Here is a 25,948-nt window from a genome sequence, read left to right as displayed (position 1 = left end):
GCACTGCATCGAGGACTAATTATATACTATACAGTGGCTGATTGAACATAATTTAAAAATTAAAAAAAAAGAAAAAAGTTTGTGTTTTTTTTTTTTAAAGATTTTATTTATTTGACAGATAGAGGGATCACAAGTAGGCAGACAGGCAGGCAGAGAGAGGGGAAAGCATGCTCCCCGTTGAGCAGGGAGCCCGAAGTGGGGCTCCATTCCAGGACCCTGAGACCACAACGCGAGTCGAAGGCAGAGGCTCAACCCACTGAGCCACCCAGGTGCCCCAGAAGTTTGATTTTTTTAAAAAATAAAATTATTTTCAAAAAACCCCAAGACAAAAAACCCAAAGCAAGTTGTTCTGCAAGAGCAGTTGCCTAGAAATGAGAGTGAAGCAGGGGTGTAACAGTGGACTGACCGTTGCTGTACCTTGCTTCCAGAAACCACCATTAAGGATGAGGAATGCCTTGGGCCACCCAGGGGAAGTTTGAAACTTGAAAACTGCTACTTCCAGACACTGGGCCTCTCCCTTCCCTTCCGTCCTTGTCACTCACATGTCCCAGGCTTATCAGGTTTCCTTCCTAAGTAAAGCTGCATTAGCCCCTTCTGTCCCTCCCCACCGACCTGGCCACCTGAGTCCAGCCTCCCCAGCCTTTCTCTCTGGGGCTCCTCGTGACAATTCTAACAGCATCCACACTCGCCTCTTTCTCCATCCACTTTCCACGCAACAGGTAGAATGGTATTTTCAGAACGGATCAAATCATGTTAGTCTTCAACCCAAAATTCCTCATTAATTTTGGACCCATCCTTTTCCCTTCCCCAGTCTCATCTGGCACCTTCCCCCTCACTCTGTGGCTTCCAATCCCACCCCCCTTCCTTCACTGCCTGGAAGGGATCTCTGTTCCTCTCATCTCAGGATTTCGGCGCACACTTGACCATCTGCTGGAAAGCTCTTCCTTGGCTCCTCAGCCAGGGACTTCGTGTCCTCCGAGATTCTAGTTGAATCATCACCTCTTCAGGGAAGCCTTCCGTGACTTCATCAAGCCTCCAATTCCTCCTCCCACTTCACAGCCTCTCATCATGAGGAGCATTTCTCCTTTGGGACCTTATCTTTGGTGGTTCCTGTGATTCCCAGATGTGCACTCCTTTGTAAGACTGGCTGAAGACTGTGAGTCCACTACAAGTCGGGGAGCTCCATGAATCTCTGGCTGCTCAGGATAGTTCCTGGGCATGGTAGGTTCTCAATCAATATTGTTGGACCAAGACGGTGGGTCCTCTGGATACACTACTTCAGACCTCTCTGAATGACTTCCCGGAAGGCCTGCACATCCTTTAGTAACTTGTTCTCTCACTCTATTAACTTATGCCTGGATTCAGCCTTAATTCACTGAGTGTGCACAGACAATAGGCACTGTCTGTGCTCAGTACTAGGGCTAGGCTGGCACCTAAAACAATTCTTGCCCCCAAAGAGCTACAGGCACTCAGAAGGCTTTCAGCGAGGAGAGCAACATGGTTGGATCAGTGATTTAGAAAGACCGCTGTGGCTGTAGGGAGGAGACCCAGGTGGGAGGCTGGCCCAGTGATTCTAAATAGATAGAGATGATGAGGCCTGATGAGGGCCGCAGTGTGGAGATGGAAAGAAGCACCTGGGAGGTAGGAACCACAGGCCTCGGAGCCTGGGTGTGGGTGGAGGAGACAGGGAGCCTAGGAGAACCCCTAGGATCTTAGCTCGGTAGTGTCATCATTCACAGTGAGAGAAAACACAGGATGAGGAGAGGGAGAGGGAGAGGAAATGAGTGTAGTAGAACTTGGCTTCCCCAACAATTTATCGGTTTCTATTTCTAGAGAGAGTCTGATTAACCTGAGGCTTCATTTAGAAGAGACTCTACTTTCAGGAATAACCAACTTGACTCTTTGTTTTTAATTTGCATACAGCAAAATTCACAGTGCACAGATCTATGAGTTTTGATAAATGCATAGAGTCATGCAAACACTTCCACAGTCAAGATACAGAACAGCTCTATCATGGCCCCTTCCTCCCCAAAATGGCCTCACTCCAGGCAAATCTTTTCCAATGCATAACTCCTGGAGATCACGGATCTGTTCTCTATAATTTTGTCTTTTCCAGAATGTTACATCCATGGGGTCATACAGTAGGTGGTCTTTTGAGTCTGGCTTCAATTACTTAGATGATACAATGTGACTTACCCATGTTGTTAAGTATATCAAGGATCAATTTTGTGTTATTGCCCAGTAGTATTCCGTTCCGTGGATTTACCACAGTTTATCGTTCTGCAGCTCAGAAATATTTGGTTTTATATTTTCTAGGATCACAAATAAGTTTCCTAAAAATTTTCATGTATAGGTTTTTGTGGGAACATAGATTTTCATCTCATGCTGGGAATGGATTACTGGCTTGTATGGGTTGTACTATAAGTGTTATCTTTAACTTTGTAAGAAAATAGCAAATTGTTTTCCAAAGTGGTTGTAACTTTCTGCATTTCTTTTTTATTATATTTTTTATTTTGGAATAGTTTTATTTTTTAATTAACATATAATGTATTATTAGTTTCAGAGGTACAGGTCTGTGGTTCATCAGTCATACATAATACCCAGTGCTCATTACGTCATTATATCACGTGCCCTCCTTAATGTCCATCTCCCAGTTACCTCAGCCCCCCAGCCCCCTCCCCTCCAACAACCCTCAGTTTGTTTCCTATGATTAAGAGTCTCTTATGGTTTGTCTCCCTCTCTGGTTTCATTTAGTTTTATTTATTTGAGAGAGAGAGCAAGAGCAAGCGAGAGTAGGGGAGGGGAGGAGCAGAGGAAGAGGGACAAGCAAACTCCATGGCACCCGGAGCCTAATGCAGGACTCCACAGGGGGCTTGGTCTCATGACCCTGAGATCGTGACCTGAGCCAAAATCAAGAGTCGGTCCCTTAATTGACTGAGCCACCCAGGTGCCCCCCTTTTTGCATTTCTACCAACTATTTATGGGAGTTCCAGTTGCTTCACATCATTGCCAACATTTGATATTTTGCTATTTTTAAATTTTAACCATTCTAATGGGTGGTACTGCTATCTCAGTGTGCTTATAATTTGCATCTTGATGACAAATGATAATGAACATCTTTTTACATGCTTGTTTTCCATCTGCATATTTTCTTTGGTGAAGTATCTCTTCACATCGCTTGTCCGTTTAAAATCTTTGGTTGTTTTCTATTTGTTAAGTTGTAAGGGTTCTTCATATATTCTGAATACAGTTCATTAATTGGATATATGATTTGCGAATATTTTCTCCCTGTTTGTGGTGTGTCTTTTCTTTCTTTTTTTAAAAAAGATTTTATTTATTTATTTGACAGAGATCACTAGTAGGCAGAGAGGCAGGCAGAGAAGAGGAAGCAGGCTCCCTGCTGAGCAGAGAGCCCGATGTGGGGCCCGATCCCAGGACCCTGGGATCATGACCTGAGCTGAAGGCCGAGGCTTTAACCCACTGAGCCACCCAGGCACCCCCAGTATATGAGATTTTTATCTAGAACAGCTTTATTGCCCCTTTATGACTGTATTCCATATTGGGATTCTTCAGGAGTTTTTCCTTATTTTCTTTTAAAAAGGGCACCTTCAACTTAATAAAATGAAGTCTGGAAGTGGTGGGAGAAGTATGTTGGGTGTTTCATTCATCATCATCATCACTTCTTCTTTTTTGGTTCATTCTATCTTCTTCCCTCTTCTCACTGAGTCTCCACAGAAGCCTCCACAGAAGCTGTCATCTTTATTTGGCAGGCACAGTATTGAGGATCCTGGGATGGTGACTTGCTGGTGTTCCTTAGCTTGATAACACCAGAGCTACAACCTTTAAAGGCTCCATAAATGACTAAAGCCATTTTGTGGATTGTTCTCAATGAAAGTTACAAAGTGCAGTGAAGTAAACCCAGGCTTTGGACTCAGAGGATAATCTTTAATTTTAATTAAATTAAAAAAATTTTATTGCAATAAAATTTGTGTAACATAAAATAAACCACTTAAAATGAGTAATTCAGTGGCATTTAGTACATCCATGATATTGTACAACCATCACTTTTATCTAATTCCAAAAACTTTTCACTAAAAGAAAACCTATAGCCATTAAGCAGATAATCCCCATTGGTCTCTCCCCTTAGGCCCTGGTTACCACTAATCTGCTTTCTGTCTCTATGGATTTACCTATCAAGGATAGATCATATAAGTGGAATCATACAATGCGTGACCTTTTATGTACTTCTGTCACTTATCGTAGTGTTCTTGAGTTCATCCAGCTTGTAATGTGTTTCAGAACTTCATTCCTTTTTATGGCTGAATGGGTATTCCATTGTGTGAATGCGGATGTGTTTACAAGCATAGTTTGCTTATCCATTCATCCACTGATGAACATTTGGATTGTTTCCACAACAATGTTCTTTTGGGTATATGCCTAGGAGTGGAATTGCTGGTCATATGGTAATCCTATGTTAAATGTAAAGAGGAATCCTCAAAATGTTTTCTACAGTGGCTGAACCATTTTATATTCTTACCAGCAATGTATGAGTGTTCCAATTTCTCTACATCTTCACCAACATTTATTCTTTTCTGTTTTGTTTTTCATTTTTTAAAAAAAAAATTATAGATACCCTAGTGGGTATGAAATGATACCTCATGGTAATTTTGATTTATGTTTCCTTAATGACTAATAAGTTTGAGCATCTTTTCAGATACTTGCTGGCCATTGTATATCTTCTTTGGAGAAGTGTCCTTTGCCCATTTTTTGACTCTGTTGTCATTTTGCTGTTGGGTTATGTGAGTTATTTATATATTCTGTATACTAAACTCTTATCAAATGTATGATTTGCAAATATCTTCTCCTATTCTGTAGGTTTTCTTTTCACTGCCTTCATAATGTCCTTTGGTGCAGAAAAGTCTTTAATTTTGAAGAAGTCCAATTTTTAAAATTTTGTTGCTTGTGTTTTTGGTTTCACATCTAAGAAGCCATTGCCAAATCCAAGGTCACAAAGATCACCCCTATGTTTTCTCCTAAGTATTCTATGTTTTTTGGCTCTTGCATTTAGAAAGTTGATCCATTTGGAGTTACTTTTTGTAGAGGGAATGAGATGGGGATTCAACTTCATTCTTTCACATGCGGATAGTCAGTTGTCCTAGCACTGTTTGTTGAAGAGACTATTCTTTCCTCAATGAGTGGTCTTGGCATTCTTATTTTTATTTGTTTATTTATTTTTAAAGATTTTTAAAAGTTTACTTAAGAGAGAGAAAGCACGAGCGGGGGGTGGGGTGGGGACAGAGAGAGAGGGAGAAGCAGACTCTCCGATGAGTAGGGAGCCCAATGCAGGGCTCCATCCTAGGACCCTGGGATCATGACTGAGCTGAAGGCAGACGCTTAACTGACTGAGCCACCCAGGTACCCGGGTCTTGGCCTTCTTACTGAAAATCAGTTGACCACGGATGTATGGGGGGAAGACACTCTTAACTGAGAACTTTGGCAAACCACTTAATTTGGAACTTTTTTTTCTCCCACCTAAAAGATGGAGAAGATAATCTCTTTCTCTCAGAGTTTTCAGGATAAAATGAGATCACATATGGAGAGTGTCAGCCATACTACCTGGGATATAGTAGGTTCCCCAGTGAATGTTAATTCTTCTCTTGCTGCAAGAAAGAGGTAGGGTAAGCAGTGTAACATCCATCACCTCTATTCATTCTCTTTTTCATATTTCCAGGACATGGGAGATGCTTGATACACTGACATGTCTATTTTTGCCTCAACCATTTGTTGAGTATATGTTTACGATTCTGGACAAAGATGGTAACTAGAGAGGTCTGGATAGGTTGAAGAAGTGCTTAGCTGGAAATGCAGTCAAGCAAATGAAGCAGTGGTTAGTATCAAGTAATTCAATCAGCATTCCATAAACATTTACCTAGTCCTGACTCTGTGCCAGAATCTGTTCTAGGTTCTGGAGTTACAAAGACAAAAGGCTGCCCCTGCTCCCAGAAAGCTCTCAGTCTAGAGGAAGAGACAGACTGTTGAACTGGTAGTTATAAAATGGTATAATATAAGTTCTGAGATAGAATGAAGTAGAGGTTGCTGTAAGAGTGTGCAAGAAGAAAATAACTGTAGCCAGAGGATTTCAGGAAGGCTTCTGGGGAAAAGTGACCCTTGAGCTGGGTATCAAACAATTCATGGGAAGGAATACGAAGAACAAGAGGAAAAAAGGTTAGTATAGGAAATATGATATACAAAACTATGAAGACATGAATATATCTTCTGGGCTCTAGGTAATGAAAATATTTTAGGGAACACAGGATAGGGTTCAGTAGTGGAGTGAGAAAATTGTTTGACTTCATTGAGATGACTGTTGAGATCTATTAATGATCATTGTCTTCATCAGGGAAGTGACATGGTCTAATCTATGTTTTAGAGACTGAGAGAGAGACCTGTATGGAAAATGGGTGGTAGAAGAGGATGAGGCTAGAGGCAAGTAGAAAAATTGCGAAGAAATGTGTGTGGGGGCATGTGTTAGGTGGATTGATGGTGAATCAAATATGGGAATGTGGGAGAGGGGGGGCCTTGGATGAATCAGACTTCTGACATGGGGGAACTTAGCCATGGGCCATTCACTAGGTAGACACAAGAAAGGAAACATCATGTTTGCTTTTGGAGATGATGCCAAATGGACATATCCAGTAGACAGGCTGTGTGGGACTAGAAGGGCAAAAACCAGTTTGAGTACGAACACTGGTTAGTATAAAAAATATACATTATTGTCTGGCCTGCTGAAGGGAGAAGTGGGTTTTATTTGTTTTGCTGTGTTTTTTTCATGATAATTAAAATATTAATGATTTTATTTTTATAACAAAACTATAAAGAAAAAATACAGCTCATAGCCCTACTACTCAAATAATCCCTATTTAAAGAGAGGGAGGACAATATATATTGATAGAAAAAGTAAAAAAAAAAAAATGAAAAAGTACCCCTCCAGCACTCCATTCCCTTAACCAATGTTAACAATTCCTTGTAATTCCTTCTAGGAAAAAAAAATGCATGCACCCATTAGGTTCTGTATATTCCCAAAGGGGTCCTGCAGTATACAAGTGTTTAAGAGGTCTATTTTACTGAGAATATTAACCTTCTCATTGCTTTTTTAGGCTTTACAAAGCCATCTGTCCTGGTGGAGTGGAGCTGTGAGCTCTCTGGGGGAAGGGCAGGATGTCCATTACCCTAGCTGAGGCTATAGGGGCTGGCTCAGGGTAGGTGCCCAGTAAAGACTAAGTGAATGAGCTGTTGCTACATCTTGGAAATTGGGATAGATTTGCCTGCAGTTATAGCTGATTAAATGACTTATTCGGCAAGTGTTTTCAGAGTCCTAAGTGTGCAGTGCTGTGTGTGTGTGTGTGTGTGTGTGTGTGTGGTGAGGGAGGGAGCGCAGAGGGCTCAGCTCCTGGACCCACTGAAAGGTAGAACCGGAAATGCCAGTCACCTTCTTCCAACTGTCTTGCTTTTTGAAATGGAAACTGAGGTCCAGAGTGAGATTATGATCTGCTAAAGCCACATGGCCTGTTGACCGCACAGCCAGCACAGAACTTCTGAGGGGGGTACCTAGTTGGAGGGGTTGGTGAGCTACCCTTCAACCTTTCTACCTCTTCTCCTTGCACCATAAAAGTAGCAACAATTCTCAACTCCTAGTCTCCAGACACACACAAGACTTTGAGGTGCTCTATGGAGCCCTTGGCCCTTGACCTGTTTGTAATGGCCAGGTTGGTTGACATCCTATACCTATTAGAGGAAAACTGGCTGGTATAGAAGGGAGAGCACTAGACTTGGAGTCAGGAAGCCTGGATGCTGCTGCCAGCTCTGCCACACCTGAACAGCCCTGTTTTGTACAGGAGGGAACTGAAGCTCAGAGAAGGGAACTGAGCCACTGCTTCCAACGTGAGAAGTCCTGTTCTTTAGGTGATGTTCTTCCCATACATTGGACAGGGCTCCCTGAGACACTGCTGTCTGTGAGGGAAGCCCCAAATCCAGGCCTGGAAGAAACTTAGAGGAGTGGGTCTCAATCCTCAGGACTCTAAGATCTGGGAGCTTGCTAACAATCTAGGCGCTGGGGCCCTGCCCCCAGACAGATGCACAGATACAATTAGAATATTTTCTACTTGGGACCGGGCATCTGGTTTTGTTTGTCTTTTTTTTTTTTTTAAATAAACTTTTTAATTTTTCTAAAAAGTAAGCTCTACGCCCAAGGTGGGACTCAGACTCATGACCCTGAGATCATTGGTGCATGGCCTTCTGACTGGGCCAGCTAGGTGCCCCAGTTTTTGTTTGTCTTTCAGCGCCAGAGTTTGAGACCCTCTAGGCTGGACTCTACAGTGAAAAACACCACAAAAACAAAAACGTAAGAAAAGTGGTCGGAGATCCCCGGTTCTCTTCCCAACGCTGCCGCGGACTGGCTGTGAAATGCGGTGCAAGTTCTTGAGTGAGTCGCCTGGATTCTGCAACCAAACTTTCAAAGCACTTTCACATCTGTTACCTCAGCGCGCAGGTTTCGCGGATCCCATCTGATGAGAAAATTACCTCGGAGAAGGGAAGGGTCCGGTCTCAGCCGCTGGGCCAGACGGGGACACAGCCTGGCTCTCCTGACGCCCAGTGCGCTCCGCCGCCCAGCCAGCCCAGCTCGGACGACAGGGCCCTGCCTCTCTCGCCGGCGGCGCCGCCCTGCCCGGCCAGGCGGCCGAAGGGCAGCGGGCAGCGCAGGGCTCCGGCAGCCGCCGCTTGTCAAACCCTCCGCCCAGCCCCGCGCCGGGCCCTGCCCAGGCCCCCAGGCAAGGAGGCCCCGCCCTCGCGCCGCGATTGGCCTCTACGCGGCAGCCTCATCAAGCCAGTGGCTGGAGGGGCTGTCCGGCAGGTCTGGGCCCCGCCCCCGCCCCGGGATGCCGCCCCGCAGGACGCGGCGGCAGCGGCGGCTGCGGGGGCTGCGGCGCCAGTGGAGGCGCGCCGAGCGGTGCGCCCCGCGAGCTGCAGCCGCGGCGGCTAGGTGAGAGGGGGCGCGGCTCATGACCCGGGGAGGGGGCGGGCGCCAGGGCCGAGGTCCGAGGGTAGGGTCCCAGCGACGCCGGAATCCCGGGACCTTTGGAATGGCGCGGGAGCGCAGCGGGGAGAGGAGAGTTTGGGGGCCCCGGGCCCTTGTTCCAGGAGGGATGTTGGAAGGGCCGAGACCCTGTGGAGAGGAACCGAGCGCGCGTGTTTGTGTTGTGTGAGCCGGTGAGGCTGCTGGTGTTGCTGAGTGTCTGAGCGGGTGAATGAGAGAGCAATTCGTGTGGCACGCCGTGTCTCCAGTGTGCATTTGCGGGGGTGTGTGGTATGCGTGGGAGCCAGCGTCCATGGGCGTTACCGACTTTGTGCGGGTTTGCCCGTGCGATGGGTTCATTTTCTCTGCTGCGCGTGGGAGTGTGCGTGTCTCCGTGTGCTCGTGATGGGTTCGTGCCGCAGGAGTGAGCGCCCATCATCGGACGCCCACTCTCGGGCTGAGGTGGTCGTGGGTAAGTCTCGGAGGGTCCGCGCCCCAGACCGGTGGGTGCGCAGTTCATCCCTGCGCGCAGCCCGGGTCCCCGAAGCGCCCAGGAGGCGCGCAGCCCCTGTCCCACCTGGAGTAGTCTCCGCAGCGTCGCCAGAGTCCTGCCTTGGAAATCCTAGTTGCCGCCCGCTCCTGTCTCACTGGGTGACACCGTACAGGCGCTCTCCCCGCTCCAGGCCTCAGTTTCCCCATTCTTCCTTTGAAGAAGGCCGGTGTTGGTGGAGGCAGATTTGAGCGGGAGGGTGCACGGGCTTCTCGGAATGCGCTGTGGCGGCGGGTGGCCAGGGCCCTCGACACACCAGAGAAGAAGTGCGAGCCACTCTGTGCCGGGAAGGGGCTTTTGCGGGATCAGGTGTGTTTGTCAGGTTAAGGTAAGTGTGGTGGGGCTAACCCATTTTAGAAACGGGGAATAAACCGAGGAGTGGTGGTGACCTGCCCAAACCTACCCTGGGACAAGAAAGGGGGCTGTTCCGTTCATTCTAACGCGCGGGTGCTGTCTCCCCTCTCCAGGAGCCCGGCGCGACCCCCGGTGGCCCACCCTGCCCTGGCGCCATGCACTGCGAGGTGGCGGAGGCGCGCTCAGACAAGAGGCCGAAGGAGGCCCTCGGCGCTCCGGGTCCAGGCCGCGGGCCCACTGGCCTTGGCGGTACGCACATGGCCTTCAGGGTCACCGTGAGCGGCGGTGGCTGCGTGGATGGGGGCCCGCGTGACCTGCTGCCCCGGCCGCCTGTGCCGCCGCCGTGCGCCCACGACCTCCTCCGGCCACGGAGCCCCAGAGAGTTTGGGCAGTCCAAAGCCGCTGCCGCCGGGAAGGGTAAGTCTCGCCCCACCAGCGTGCCTGGCAGAAGGTGTGGAGAAGTTCGGGCCGCCTGGCCCGGACACTGCACACCTTTGTGGGAACTTGGTGGTTCTTTCTCTAGTGTTCATGAGTTTCTTTTTAGTGGTTTGGGACTTGGTCGTCATTATAAAATGATGGCCGTTTAAGAGGCATCTAATTTAAACTCAATAAACCTATTCTGGAGAAGGGTGTGTATAGAAAGTCCAGATTACATGATTTTGCATCTCTGTATTTCTGATAAAAGTTGTGTGAAACTTACAAAAAATCTTATAAATTAGGGTGACTAGCAACTCGACTATCTCTGAACTGCCTACAGGCATATTTGGACATATTCTGATGCTAAATAACAAAAACCAGAGGCTTTCAGCAAGACCTCTCCCCTCTTGGAACCTCAGTTTCCCCTTCTGCCAATTAAGGAATTAATTATATCGGATGATTTCTGGATTCCTGATGGAAAATTTTATGAATCTGTGATTCAGCCTGAGTTAATTTCTGGCTTAAAAGAAGGCCTTTCTGAATTTGAAGCTTCAGAAGCATAATCTTTGGTCAGAAGTTCCTTTGCAATATCCTTCCTCTACCCAGTGAGGCTGGTGGGTGTAAGGTGCAGGCCCCAGTAGGGTTCATGGGCTCAAAGTCGGCGATGATGCAGGCATTCTCATGAACCCGTTCTCATCACAGTTAATTATTATTGAGTCATTATTTATAAGTTTCATGCTGACAGATAATTAACCAGAAATTGGGGAGATTGTTAAGGTACAGATTGGTACCCCCTCCTCCCAGCTTATTTTCTCCCTGAGAGAAACCAAGGCGTGGGATTTCATTATTTTAGCTTTTCAGGCTTCTTGGTTCTATTTTCAGGTGATTCTCAAGGAAGACAAAGATTTCTTTTGGCCCTGTAGACATAAATCCTTTAGCATCAGCCCCAGCAACTTAGAAAAGTTAGAGTGTCTTGGTTTTAGAGATGAGAGCTTCTTCTGGGGAGAAAATAACCAACCTCCAAATTCAGGCAGTGGTAAAATGAAATGAATGTAAACAGTGTTTTTCTTCTTGATGAAAACACCTGACTTTGTTGAAGAGTGCAATTTCTTGCCTCATTGTCAATGTTAGTCTCTTCTCCAACAGAGTGGGATCCTGTTTGAAAGGGTGGACACAGCAAACAATGGCTTCAGAGTATTATTACTGGGGTATGCATAGGAAGTGTTCTTTTACTGGGGAGAGCGGAGTGGTGGGTAGCAAGCAAGACACAAGTAATATTTGCTGTGCTGAGCTCTTTAGCTTGCACCGTTCCACACATAATCCTCCCTTAAACAGGTACCTCCTGCAGTGTTTTAGGTTTTAAAAAAATCGTAGCTGTCCCTGAAGACGGAGTTCTCTTAGGACCTGGCGAATGTCTCTCCTAAATGTGGTCTCTGCTCAGAGCCGTGGTTAGAGACCTCATCAGGCTTTGCACATGAACTTTCTACTTCGATTCTTCCAAACCCCAGTTATTTTTATTTACACTCCCCTTCCCCCACCAATGTCTAATATATGAGATATTTAAGTCAGGATTGTATTGGGAAGGGGCAGAGGAGAATAAAGGGATGGGAGGAACAGCCTCTTTCTTTGTATCCTTAGATGGTCGTTCTGGTTAAGCTTTTTAAGAGGCTTCTAAACTTTTTTCTTCCCTGTCTCCAGTGAGGCTGGTGGCGTAGAATTTATCATACCCATTTGAAAGATGAGGAAATTGAGGCCTGAGAGTGGGGAAAATGTCTCCTGTGTAAAAGGCCACCCCGGGGTCTGGGTGGGAGTTCTCTGACCAGCCTTTGCTCACTGACCTGGGCTTGAAGAAATTTCCACCGGGACCTCTGTCCTTCTAAGAGTTCTTTCTCACAGTCCAGTCCCTCAGTGATCAGAGACAAAATGAACTTCCCCGCAGGGCTTCAGCAGTTCTCTTAAAAATGTCACAAGGAACCTTACTGCCCCTGCTCCTGCTCAAATATTCCCCAGACCACGTAACCCTTTGAATGCTTGGTGTCTAGCTCCAAATCATAGGTTTATTTGAAACAGATGCAAATACCAAACAAAAAATATCCACGGACTATGCCCCGCCACCTATGATCTGTGGGAGCTTGGGGGGAAGCTGTTCTTTCTCTGAGCCTTAGTTTCCCCACTTATCAATTTAGTGCGAGACCGATTTGGAAAGACTGAGGAGAGCTTTAGTGAAAGGGTCTCTTCAGTGTCTGGTAATTGTGGGGATTCCTCTGGGGGTGTGTTTAATGTGCTCAGCCTCTGGTTTTCCATTTGCATGAGAGGTAATAATGTCTCCTCCCAGGGTAAATCTAACGATGGTTGTAAGAATGCTTTATAAACGAAGAAGCTAGAAGGGGTCACTTTTATTAATTCATGCCAGGCTACCATGCTAGGGTAAGTGATACTTGTGGTGAAGGAGGCAGGGAAAGGAGGGAGACCGGTTTGATTTTTAAAATATTGAATGTGAAGCTCACTCTCGGGTGCGCTGGCTGGGGGAAGCCGAGAGGAGCCAAGCTTCGGGTCTTTTGTGTCCACGTCTGCCCAGAGAGAAGACGGTACTGCTCCGCCTGGGGTCAGGTTTCAGATGAGCTGTCTTCTGCTTCAGATAGACCCTAAGCCGAGGAAGGGAGCGAGCCCTTGAATCCAGCAACTCATCCATATATGCTGGGCTTCTCGGTGTTTCCAGATCTGGAGTCAGGAGGTGCTGGGGATGGTGCGACGTCATGGACTAACATTGTCATCATTTACAATAAGAATCACGATCTGTTTATGGCAGAGTCCCGTTTATCCAGATTCCAGGCAGCTGCAAAGGCCAGATTACCAGATGCTGCATTTTTCTTTCTTATTATTAAACACCCAACACTGTGCCTTTGGAAGTCCTGACAAGGAAAGAAGGTAAACATCTGGGCTTTATGGAGGCAGACGGCTTTGTGGTGATGGCCCGATGACGCTTGTTCCCTGTGCACAGTGCTTTCCAGTTTCCACCGTGTGTTCCCACACATTCTCTCATCTGCCCTCACGCCAACTGTGCTCTGCCTACCTTGTGGGCTGCTCTAAGGGGACAGATGTAGAGTGCTTTGTGGTCTTTAGAGTGCTGGGCACATCATGACTCTGACTCCCATTTTATAGATGAAGACACTGAGGCTCAAGGATGTGCTCAAAGCTACCAACAGAGAGTGGCAGTTTCTTTTTTCTTTTCTTTCTTTCTTTCTTTTTTTTTTTTTTTAAGATTTTATTTATTTATTTGACAGAGAGAGATCACAAGTAGGCAGAGATGCAGACAGAGAGAGGGGCAAGCAGGCTCCCTGCTGAGCAGAGAGCCCGATATGGGGCTCAATCCCAGGACCCTGAGACCATGACCTGAGCCGAAGGCAGAGGCTTAACCCACTGAGCCACCCAGGCGCCCCTGAGAGAGTGGTGGTTTCTAAGCCTCTCTCTTCCAAATATTCGATTCTGGTTCCCCAGCTTGTACTTTCACTGAGAGCTAGCATAGTGGATGGCCTCCTGAATATTCCCAGAGAATTTAAAATATTTTTGCTTTTGGTGTTTTATCTGTCCTTTTTGGAAGTAATACCTATGCCATAGTTAGAAAACTTCTTAGTTTACCATTTGTCCAGAGTTGCTCTTCCCAGACTACGCCAGATAATGAGCTCGCTATTTAATTCACAGCGACTCTCTGGGATCCTTTTACAGTGTGCTGAGACGGGGCAAGTCCTAGCAAAAACAAAAAAAGAGACCGAGGATCGTGACACATGTGTGTCACTGCCATTAGTAAACAGCCATTGTAACATGGCCGTAAATGCCAAGAAGTAGTCAATCTTGTAACTTAAAAAAATAGCTAGTATATAGATTTTTTTTTTCTCAAAAAGGAAAACAAAAAATGCAGTTGTAGTTTGTTTGCCGGGCATTAGAGACCAGGAATGGTGGAGAGTAAACATGACAGTTTTGGTGGTGTTACCTGGTAGAATTTCTTCATCCAAATCAGAAGCCCTTGTATGTCCTGGGGAGTCTTTGGAGGGGCTAGTGCACCCCTAATAGAAAGGTATGAGTTATTTTGAAAGCATTTACCCCCTCTGGCTCTGGTGGGCAATTTGCTTGCATTTCATCCATTTTAAAGTGCTGGTCCTGCGATCCGGAAATAATCAGATCCAAATTTTTTCGGTGCTTGAGGTTTCAAAAAAGGGGGAGAAAAACCTGCTGGCCAAATGTCAGGCTCTGTGAGACAAAGAGAGACATGTATGTGTGTGGGTACACAAACGCGATAGGAACATGTTGCGTCTACAGTCTTGAGAGTTATGTATCCGACAAATCTTTTATAGACGTGTAGCGGAAATAGAATTCCCAAAGATTCTCTAAGAATCCTGGGCGGCTAGAATTTCTCTTCCCTTCCTACCTCCCAAGCTCTCCAGAAGCTGCTGGGACTTGGTATACAAATGAAAAGGAGACCATCACAGGAGATCTTGACTTAATTTCAGCCTGCTCGTTTTTCGTCATTTTACCTGTCGTGCTTTGCTGGGCTGAGGTCTGAGGACCCCTTTAGCCATGGCCTCATATAGATAGGCTGTGTTGTTCCATCTGTGATTTAAAAGCGTAAGTTTCTTTATATGCTATGGTTTTCCTTCACACTTCTGAGAAAAAAAAAAAAGCCCACCCCGTCTTTGACTTATTCATCTCTCTGCGTTATATTTGCGTGAGAAGCTAAATGAGCCAGCACACTTAGTTTTACAGTGCGTTAAAATCTCATTACAGGCATAAGTGCACAATGAATCATTTAAAAAAATATATTCTTATGTTCTTTGTTTTGAATGTTGCATAATTATCATCATTTTCTTCGGTTTTATTTTGTGGAGTTTGGCCAGCATCCTAGAAAAGGAGAGAAACTAAAGTTTTCAATCCTTTTTTGGATAGGATTAGGAAAAAAAGAAACAACAAACAAATAAATACCAACTTTATTTGTAAATTGACCAGTGACTATTGCTAATTATGGCTTTTGCATAGAGAGGGTAATGGCTCTTCCTTCCCTCAATTTTCTTGAACCAGAATCCCCTTTTTTGAAACTGATACGGTGGTATTTCAACAACCTCACCTTATAGAATATGATTATATGTGACGTTAGATTATGAGGTTTGTTCATTTATTTTGCTAATACAGATTTTAGTTGCAATGAGTTTGGACCTGGAGAGTTGTGTTGTTTCTTTTGGTAGGGGGTAGTTTATTTTTGTGCTTAAAGAAACAAAGACATTTCGATTCAAAGGGGGAGAAGAAATGAAACAAACTTCTGCAGTGGGCTTTGAAAACTTCAACTGCCTTATGCAGAAAGCACAGCTGTAATACCAGGGCCAGGAAAAAAAGAGCAAACTCCTGAAATATTCGTGCTGCTCGCCTTCACTGTGCTAATGATTCTAGCAGTTTAAAAACGGACTTCTTGTTTATCAACAGTGGCTGCGCGAATTAATAGTTTACAATGAATAAAAAAAAAAAAATTCTCTCAGCATTAGAAGCAAAGTCCGGGACTGATAGCTGAAAAGGGGGAGGGTGGTTGTAGCTGTTTTGGTCTCCCTAGGCCTTATTTATAAGAAACTGAAAGGAAACAGACCTGGGATGGGGTGGGGGTAGGGAGAATACAACCCTAACCCAGTGGTCTTACAGTTTAAAGTCCCCGAAAGCATCTGTTTTCTTCTTTCCCCCATCTTCCTCTAAACTCCAAAGGGTTATTCCTTCAGAGGGTTTCCGGTGGATCGAGGCAGATTGTGTTAGCATTACGAGCTGTGTTTTTAAAGTCAGCATTTGAGTCAGATGCACTGAGGAGACCTTCAGTCCGCTAACTGAATAATGCATTTCCTGTATGGCCTGAATTTATTTGGTGGTTATGGTTGGGCCTGTCTGGAGCGAACACATGCACCATTGTGCAGCCTCGATGCATGCGGGCCACGCTCTTGGCTTTGAGTCTCTGTTTCCCCATCTGTAAAATGGGAAACAGTTGGACGGGATGGTCCGTTGTCCCTTCCTGCTCTGAAGCTTGGGGATTCCACATGAACTGGACTGGGGAAGTCAGGGAGGATCGAGGCTGTGGGAAGAAGTCATCTTTGTCTCAGACTTGACTTCTCTTTTGAACTCTTGAGCCCTGAGGCTGACTGCCGGAGCAAACATAAGTGTGAGGGGGGCAGTTAGCTAATCTTTACTGAGCACCTACTGTGTGCCAGGCTGGGCACTGTAGCTTTGACTGCATTTAATGATGCCCAATTACCCTCTGAGAAAAGGAGGCATTATTCTAGTTTTCCAGATGGGGCAACTGAGGCTTGGAAAGTTTAAGTATTGACCCCAGTAATAAGCTCACTAGCTAGTAAGTCTTAAAGCCTGGAGTTTGAACTCAGCTCTATCTGACAGCAAAGCCTGTACTTTCCCGGCTAAAGCACAGCATTCTTAGGGATGGGCTTTAAACCCTAGGCAGTGGTGAGGAGTTGCCATGCCTAGAGAGTGGGCCCCCCATCCTGGGGGAAGATGGTAGAAGGCTGCAGGCTGGTCCAGACAGCTGTTCCTTGGAGGACCCCATTCTGAGTCTCTGCTGACAGGCCAAGGTGTGACTTTATGGGCAGACTGTGTGCATCTGTCCACCTCCCTGCTGTAGAAATGGAGGAAAGACAGCATTTCCCAGTCGTGACATGGGGTCCTCAGGCAAGGATTCTCTGAGGCTGTGGAGGGACCCTCTAGAAACAGCTCCTTCTCCGAAGCAGCAGAACACTTACATGTCCTAGTGGTTATTGCGAGTTCTAGTCCCTTTTTGAGACTTTCCCACAGTTCAGGGCGATTCCTTGCCCAGACGCTGGTTGCGATCTCCCTTTCACTGCTTCTGAAGACACCTTTTGATGTTTGAAGAGAATTTCTCTTAAGCCCCACCACACCTATGGTAGAATGCATGCTTCATTGGGCATGTGGCGTAAGATCTGCTGAACAGTCATTTCCTGTTCGATCACGGGACGAAGAAGGGCTTGGGAGGGAGAACATCCCAGGAATCAGAGTAAACGTGAGCATTTGTTTGTGGGAAATAGGTCTTTTATGTCAGATGAAGAATGAATCAAATGACCCCTAGGGGAAGGAAAAGTCCCGCTGCTGGTTTGTGTCTGTGGCCTTGCACGAGGGGGCACACGTCATGAGATGGTGGACATTCTCGGAGAATCACACTTAGTGCAGAAGTCTTTATGGCCCCAGCCTTCTTTGCCTTTGGATGATGACCCTGAGTCTGAAAGGAAAAATAGGAAGAAGAATCAGGAGGGCGCTGGTTGCCATGTGGCCCAGCCTCTTCCTACTTGTGTCTTTTTAACAACTAGATTACTCTTTTAGATGTTGTTGCCTCCTTTTTTTTTTTTTTTTTTTTTTTTAAATAACAGGTTTGATGGAAAATAAAGCTTTAGCAAGAAACCAGGGAGAATTATAAACCTTACTTTTAAAAATACAGATCCCATTTGCTGTTTTAAGCTCTCCGGAGGGCTGGAGAGTGGGTTTGTTTTGGAACGTTGCTGGACTATATGAATTACTTCTCTGAGGCTTGGGTATTTAATACCTAGTAGAAGTTTGTGTAAGAGCTGATGATGTATTTTGCCGACTTTCCAACCCTGTAAATAAATTACATGTGCTGGCCGAGGTTGCCAGGATCCACTGTGTCAATTGAAGCTTAATTTTTATCCCAAACCACTTAATACTTTTGTCCTAGCGAGTAGAGAAAGTTACCGGGTCTTGTCCAGCAGCGGGCCCATTCCAAGACAGAGACGGCTTCGTGAGACTGTGAGTAGGCCTCCGTGGGTCCACGGATCTTGACACGGTTTTTTGGTGATTAAGTAGCTTCAACGGTCTCAAGCCCAACCCTCCAGGCAGAGGATGATAGTATAATTTTAAGTGTATCGTAAAAATGAAACTCGATCGCTTCCACTCCCCAAACCTGCCTCACTCCCCTTCTCTCTGGAGAACACGGCCGTAATTATGTGTTTAATCTCAAGACCGCCTGTGCATTTTATCTTATTTGAGTGCAAAGCCCAGGTAATAACGTTGGCATTTCCAGTGCGAAACAAAATAGGGTTTCTAATTTGGAGACGCTATTAAATATTTCATGCTTCAACCAAACTCAATTCTTTTTTTCCTATAATAAGTTTAAATATTAATTCTCTGGAATGTCAGATGCCTAAAGCTAGGCATTTAGTGATCTGCAGTTTCAAGTATCTCGAAGAAGGTTTATGAAACAGGATATTTCACTGGGAGGGATGAGTTGTGTGTTTCAGAGATATCTGAATTCAAGGCAGCGTCTTCAGATTTACTTTTTAAAGGGAAAAGGTCGTAAAATAAGTTGCTTTATGTGCTGAAGGATTAAGTGGCTTAGGCTGAAATAACAGCAGGGACTTGACTGTTTTTCCCCCTTATATTTTAACAATGCTTTCTGGGGGAGGGGGTGGGTCATTTTCCCGCCCGCTTGTCTCCTCCCCCATCACCCTCCTCCCCCACCCCCAGCAGCCAGATGGCTTTAATTCTAACCAAATCCCACGCCGAGGCCAAATGATTGATCAAACAGTCATTTGTACTTACGTAGCACTTTTTGTGAGAATATCTCTGCATTGGAGCTTCTCGCCCGGGTTAGCTCTTCTTGGGGCCTTTAGATGGTTGACTTCCAGCAGGCTGAGGGGCTCGGAGAGGCGGGGGTCCAGGGGTGGGCAGAGAAGAGAAATCCCAGACCTTACTATCCTAAGAATTCCTTGCTTAGAAACTTTTTGTTACTTCCCATCCTTGACAGTAGGGGTATCCAAGTTTTCTGAATACAAGGACAAGAGTCTTTCCTCAGTCCACAGGACAGCAGTTATATTTTTAGCGTGTGTTTATGGACAAGATGCCTAATGAGATTATTAGTTTTAAGCCCTCTTTTAAATAGATTGGTATTTTATCATCCACTTACCCATCTGTAGAGACATCCATTTATTTTCTGGTCTTTGGTGCATGCTTTAAAGTTCACGTCTGATACTACAGCTTGGTTCATAGACTGGCAACCGGTTGGCCAGTGGGAAAATCTGAGCCCTTTGGTGTGATGTCCAAGGCTTTCCCAGTAGTCCAGCTCATCTCTTCCTGATGCCTGCTCTGCTCGTTCTCCAGCAGTGTTGGACTTTTCCTTAGGTGGCTCCAGACCTGGGGTTTTTCTCTTTCCTTGTCCTTCTGTCTTTATAAACCAGGAGCTGCTTCTGATTCATCTCTGTACCCCTGTGTCCACTACCAAGTCTGGCATGAAGTACGTATCCGAGGGTGCAGCTGAAGCTGTGGGCATAGAACTAGGCCACCAGGATTGAATCCTAGCTCTGGGGACTAACATGGGGAACTTGGGGCATGTCGTTGAGCTCTCTGCTCCTCGGTGTTCTCATCTTCAGAATGGGGATAATAATAGCAATGATCTCACAAGAGGATGAAATGAGTTAATACATGTACAAGTGCTTTGGTACAGGGACTAGCCCATGGTATAATGCTCAGTAAATTTTAGGATTATTATTATTGTTGTTACTGCTGTCATGTAAATGTTTGGTAAACAGAACCTCTTGGAAGGGCTTTCCTCCCTTCCCTTGCCACCAGACTGACTCCTAATTCTTCTTTAAGACCCAGCTCCAGCACCATCTCCTCCCAGAAGCCTTCCTTTTCTCCCTAGGCTGGGTTTTGGTGGAGCTCTAGCACACACACAGCCCTTATCCTTGCTTTTGCCATAGCACTGTTCACCCTGTGGTGATTTTCTGTTGACTTCTGTGGTCTTGAGGACAGGGGTAGAGTTTCCTGATCCCTGCATGTCACAGGGTCTGGCTCAGAGTGGATGTCTGGGAAGGCTGGGGATGGGATCCAACCCAGTGTCTGTCCAGTTTGTGTGCTCTTGTTTTTCCCACATGGTTGAACACACAGTAAGCTCTCGGTGTATGTGAGACTGACAAATATGCAAGGAGTTCCCACATGTGCACACACTCATATTCCCTTTCCAGCACCTGTGTGGGGCTCTGCATAATGACGGCTGCCCCTAGCTTGCTAGCGGACCTTGGACATGTTCTCTCACCTGTCTGGGCCTCCCTATCCTCTCGTTTCTGGGAAGAGTTGGCCTCAGTGATCACAGGTCTTTCTGGGATGCAAGGACAGGGCAGGGGCTTGTAGAGGAGCTAGGGGCATGATGGCTGTCCCAGAGGGACTGGCCCAGGATTGTAGGTACTCCCTGCCACATACCCTCCCTCCCTCCAAGGCAAAATTTCAGGCATTTAAAAATGTGTGTCATCTTGTGGTTTAAAGAGCAGATATTGGTGGTTATACTACATCTGACCCAAACTCCTCTAAGATGAAAAACCTCGGACCAGGTGTTGGAACTGAGGACTGGGAGCCACACCGTGGGTCTCCGAGGTCCTGCCGAGGGGTGGAAATTGGTGTACAGACCCTGGATCCCCACTCCAGGTCAGGTTTCGACAGAGCTCCCTGGGGGCATCATGTCGACCTGCTGGCTTCTCTACAAGCCTGTTACGGCTTCAGGACTGTAAACCATAAGCTCTGCCCAAATCATTAAAGTTCGTTCAATCCCCCCCTTGAATAGATGGGAAGACTAAGGTTCAGAGAGGCCATGTTGTTACTTGTGCAAATGTGGCCACTTGGCATTTGGAGTCAGAACTGGGTTCAGACCCTTACTACGGACTACTTACTATACCACTTGCTGAACCTTGGCCAAAGTCATTAATGGTGAGCCTCGGTCTTCCTCATTTGTAAAATGGAGGTAATTCCTGTCACTTAGGACTGATGTGGGGAGCAGCTAGCTCAGGGGCTAGCACCCAGTAGGCGTGTTAACAGAAATGAGCTGCTGTTGCTGCTGGTCTTACTGAGAGAGAGCCAGGACAGTTCCGCAGGCCTCACTTCCTCTGATGCTCTTCTATGGCACAGTACTCTATCCCCTCTCTCTGGTGCTTGTTTTTCTTTTCTTTCCTTTCCTTTTTTTTTTTTTTTTTTTTAAGATTTTATTTATTTATTTGAAAGAGAGAGAGTGAGAGAGATCATAAGTAGGCAGAGAGGCAGTAGGAGGGAGAGGAGGAAGCAGGCTCCCTGCTGAGCAGAGAGCCTGATGCAGGGCTCGATCCCAAGATCCTGAGATCATGACCTGAGCCAAAGGCAGAGGCTTAATCCACTGAGCCACCCAGGTGCCCCTTGTTTCTCTTTTTTTGGTGAAGTTGGAGGAGTAAGGACTCTGGAGTCTCAGAGAGACTGAGGTTCTGATCTAAGTGCTGGAGGACACAGATGTGATTGACTGGCATCTTGGCCTCACTTGGGGCTGTGGGAAGGTAAGGAAGGGGCTGTGGTCCCTGCTGACACGGGCATGGGCTGCCTCAGTGTAGCTGTCTGACCGGTCCCGGCTCTGGGTAGTCCAAGACCCTCACAGGGTCTGTGGTGGCTCTGGTGTTCAGCAGCAGGGGGAGGCGGGAGGGGGTATGGGAAGGGCCAGGAGGCGGAGTGCCCTGCCCCCTGTTTATTGGGTTGGGATTTGACTTCTAATACCCAGCTGGACTGCTTTCACTCCCCTTCTTTAACTTGTAATGCCATTCCTGTTCTGCCCCCACCCCTTCCCCACGCATGCAGGTGCTTCCATTTGTTGAACCCTATTGTGAGTAAAGAACCCACAAGGCCGTTTAATTCTTTCTACATTTACTCCTTGTGGGGAAGCATCGGCACCCTCGTTTTACACATGAGAAAAGCTGATGCCGGGAGAGGCTAAGTGGCTGCCCCAAATTCCAGAGCTGGTAGCTGCCAGTCTCCCTCCAGGATCCTGCCCTTCCTCGCACCCTGCTACATCTCTGGGTCCCCCTTCAGCTCCTTCAGACCTCTGCTGCCTTGGGCCCAGTCTTACCCGTGCATCACTGTTGAGAGACTGCCTCTTCCAGCCAGGATTTCCATTCCCTCTTCATCTGCTGACTGTCCTTTGTTACTTTTCTCTCACTGAACAGTCAGGTATTACAGATGCTTGGGTCGACGTTTTCCTCTGTTTTGAGACCATGGGCTCCTTGGAGCAGGGTCTGGAGTGAACACATCTCCGCCCTGTGGAGGGAGTGTGGACCAGAGATCCGAATGAACACAGGACCTTGGCAGAATTCATCTGTCCCTTTCCAGTCAAGGGACATTTTCCTGGGGCTGTTCCTCAAGCAGATTTTCGGGAAAACAACCTAGAGTGGGTTTCTATTTTGGAGACTCAGCTTCGTATTTGTAAAACAGGGGGACAGTGAGTCCCTGCCCAGCCAGTCATCAGAAGCCTATGGGGTACAGTGTGCGAAAGTGTCCTGAAAACAGGGAGGGCCGTTTGGGTTTGCTTGTTGGTTGGTTCGTTCATCAGTGTGTACTGAACGGCTTCCGTGGCCCAAGCATTGGGTTGCCGCTGGGGACTCCGTGGTGGTCTAACAGAGCCCTCGCTTGCATAGAGCTTGTAGTCTGGAGAGCAATGGACAGTTGGGTGAGTGTGTGCCCGGCCTCTCCCAGCCCGGCTGGGTCCCCATTCCTCCTCTGTGCAGCTTCACCGCCTTATTACCTGCTTTGCTGTCCTGAGCAGACTCCTGAGCTCAGCCAATCTAATGCCTCATGACCTGGGACCGTGTCTCTGAGCCTGGGTTTGCAGGCATAGGAAATGGAAGTATTTGCCAGCTTAGCTCCCCTTGCAAAGCTAGTGAGAGACTTGGTGAGGTCTGCAGGAAAGGGCAGGACGCTCTGGAGGAGGGTAGTCAGTCCCAAGGAGGGGGACCACCTTTGCCAGCCCCCTTTCTTGTACCTGTTACTTGCTTAAACTTTGCTCTTGGAGGGAATGCCCTTTTTCATCGTCTCTGGGAATATAGGCCAAGAACTTTCATTCTGTGAAATCTTTAGAGTCTCTCCTGTCCCAGCCTCACATGCTTCTCTTCCACTCCTCTCAGTCTGTTGGTGGAAGGTGGCTTCTCGCACAGGAGAGCTCTCAGCTAGAGAGACCCAGAGTGTGTTATTGGGCATGGGGAGGAGGCAGGGGGGTTGTTAGGGGCCCTCCTTCCCTCCACACCCCTCCATTTTCAGTATGCTGTCACAATCACTTACTGAATACTGCCAGACACTGGATTATCTTTTTTAATTGATGACTTTAAATAAAAATTCCCCCCCCATTTTTGCATTCCCACATCTTCATCAACACTTGGTATTGTTATTCTTTTTAAATGTAACCATTCTGGTTGGTGGATGAGTGGTGGAATCTGTTTTAATTTGTGAATGGGCAGTAATTTGAACATTTTCCACATGCTGATTGGCCACCAGTCTACCTGTTTTGTGATGTGCCCTTTCAAGGCATTTACCTATTTTTTTTATTGAGTAGTTTTTTTTTTTAAGATTTTATTTATTTTTTTGGCAGAGAGAGAGAGAGAGATCACAAGTAGGTAGAGAGGCAGTCAGAGAGAGAGGGGGAAGCAGGCTCCCTGCTGAGCAGAGAGCCTGATGTGGGGCTCCATCCCAGGACCCTGAGATCATGACCTGAACCGAAGGCAGAGACTTAACCCCACTGAGCCACCCTGGTGCCCCTTTATTGAGTAGTCTTGTCTTAAGTAACTAAAACTTACTTTTCAGTAAGTATTAAGTATTCTCTTATATGTTCTGGAGAGAAAACCTCTGTCAGTTACATGTTTTGTTAATATTTTCCCCAGCCTGGGATTTGCCTTTCCATTTTGGTCTTTGAAGTTTCCTTTCCCCTTCTTCCTTGCCTTCTTCTTTTTTAATTAAGGATTTTTTTTTCTAAGTAATCTCTTCACTCAATGTGGGGCTCAAACTCACAACCCCAAGATTAAGAGTCCCATGTTCTACCCACTGAACCAGCCAGGCACCCCTTCTTTTTCTTTTCTTTTCTTTTTTTTTTTAAAGGATTGTCTTGTGTAATCTTAAACTACCCTGTGATGTCAGTGTTTTTATGGAACACTTTTAAAATTAAAATAAATTACAATGAAATAAAATTGAAAATCCAGTCCCTTAGTCATACAAGCCGCATTTCAAGTGCTCAGTAGACACCTGGGGCTGGTGGCCACCCATAATGGATGGAACAGAGGTGGAACATTTCCATCACCACAGAAAGTTCAGTTGGACAGCACCAGTCTAGAATATCATTCTTTAATTTATTCATTTGTTCAGCAAATGCTTCCTGGAACCCTACCATATGCTAGGCTTTATATCCGGCCCTGGATAAGTGGGTATAGCCCAGGCTCAGCCTCTGCCTTGGGGCGGGCAGCAGGTGGACATAGTAACTTGGAGGTAGGGCCCGCATGCTGGTTACCAGGGCTGGCTCCTGTTGTGGATGGGACTTGAGTCCTAGGGTCTGTCCTGATCTCAGGAGAGCTCACAGGTCAGCACTGACAAAGTGTATCAGAGTAGATTTTCTCAAGAAGCAGCATTTGCATGACTGGTTTCTGCTGGTTCCCCCCAGAAGCAGCCCAGACAAGGCAGATGGTTCATGGAAGGACATCTCTGAAGCGGGAATCTTGGTCAAGGCTTCCTCCTGGCTCCCAGCTATAGCCTCTCAGATAAGAGTGCCTTCTTGACTTGTGACAAATTGTTTTCTGTTACTTATAATTCTGCTTTGGGAGGTGGATTACCTTTTGAAAAATAATTTGGCTTGTTTTTATTCTTTATTTTTAATTTCTTTTTTTTTAAACTTGTGTTGGTAGTATATACTTATCATAGAAGAATTGGAAACTATAGAATCATATGCAGATGGAAATAATATTTGCTTATAATTTTACTCCCCCCTTGGCCCCCACACAAAGGTTGCCATTTACATTTTGGTATATTTCATTTATCTTCTTTTTTTAAATACTTTATATTAATTATATTTTTTATATCCTTGAGATCATTCTGAATATAGTCTTACATACTTATTTTTAAACTCTACATTCTATTGTAATAAACCTCTTCCATGTTATTAAAATTCCTTGTAAACATACAAAAATACATGCATTTTATTAAATTTGTCAAATCTTTTTAAATAGGCAGCCCCTTAAAATAGTTTAAAATTCAGAAGACCCAAAACGGGTTCTTAGGAAAGCCTTCCTTTTGTCTTTTTTGCTCCTGCCCCATTCCCTTTGCTGGTGACAGCTGGTGATGCTTGGCCTCTCAGAGGGAGTTTATGCCCATACAAACAAATCTGTGTATATATTACTTGCACAGGGCATAGTGCTTAGAATTTTTTACCTCTTCCCTTCGTACAGATAATGCTGCAGTAAATTTCGTGCAGTAATCCCTGTTTGCATCTCTGATTATTTTCTTAGGCTGGATCCCCAGAGATGAAAATGACTGGGTGAGAGGGTAGTAACATTTGACACAAATTAACAAATAGGTCTTTAGAGGGTTACACCCATTTACACAACTGCATGCCACGTTTTAGAGAACTTACTTCCCTGCACCTTCACCAGAGTTTCCAAAATAATTTCCTAATTTGAAGGTGGAGGTGACATCCGGTTATTGTTTTTTTTTTTTTTTTTTTTTACATT

General features: G+C 46.0%; 1 protein-coding gene across 2 annotated transcripts in view; it reads left to right on the top strand.

The window, feature by feature from the left end:
- The first annotated feature begins 8,947 nt into the window (after positions 1–8,947).
- Positions 8,948–25,948, top strand: part of GLIS1 (GLIS family zinc finger 1) — a 216,775-nt gene continuing 199,774 nt past the window's right edge. For both annotated transcript variants that reach the window (XM_045064557.1, XM_045064556.1), the window contains exons 1-2: positions 8,948–9,040; positions 10,091–10,394. In XM_045064557.1, coding sequence (XP_044920492.1) covers positions 10,133–10,394 — 262 coding nt within the window. In that variant the 5' untranslated portion in view covers positions 8,948–9,040; positions 10,091–10,132. The remainder of the gene's footprint in view (positions 9,041–10,090; positions 10,395–25,948) is intronic.

The sequence above is a fragment of the Mustela putorius genome, unplaced genomic scaffold, assembly GCF_011764305.1.
Source record: "Mustela putorius furo isolate JIRA1106 unplaced genomic scaffold, ASM1176430v1.1 tig00003853_pilon_pilon_pilon, whole genome shotgun sequence".
Classification (NCBI taxonomy): Eukaryota; Metazoa; Chordata; class Mammalia; order Carnivora; family Mustelidae; genus Mustela; species Mustela putorius.
This window is presented reverse-complemented; position numbering and strand designations above follow the sequence as displayed.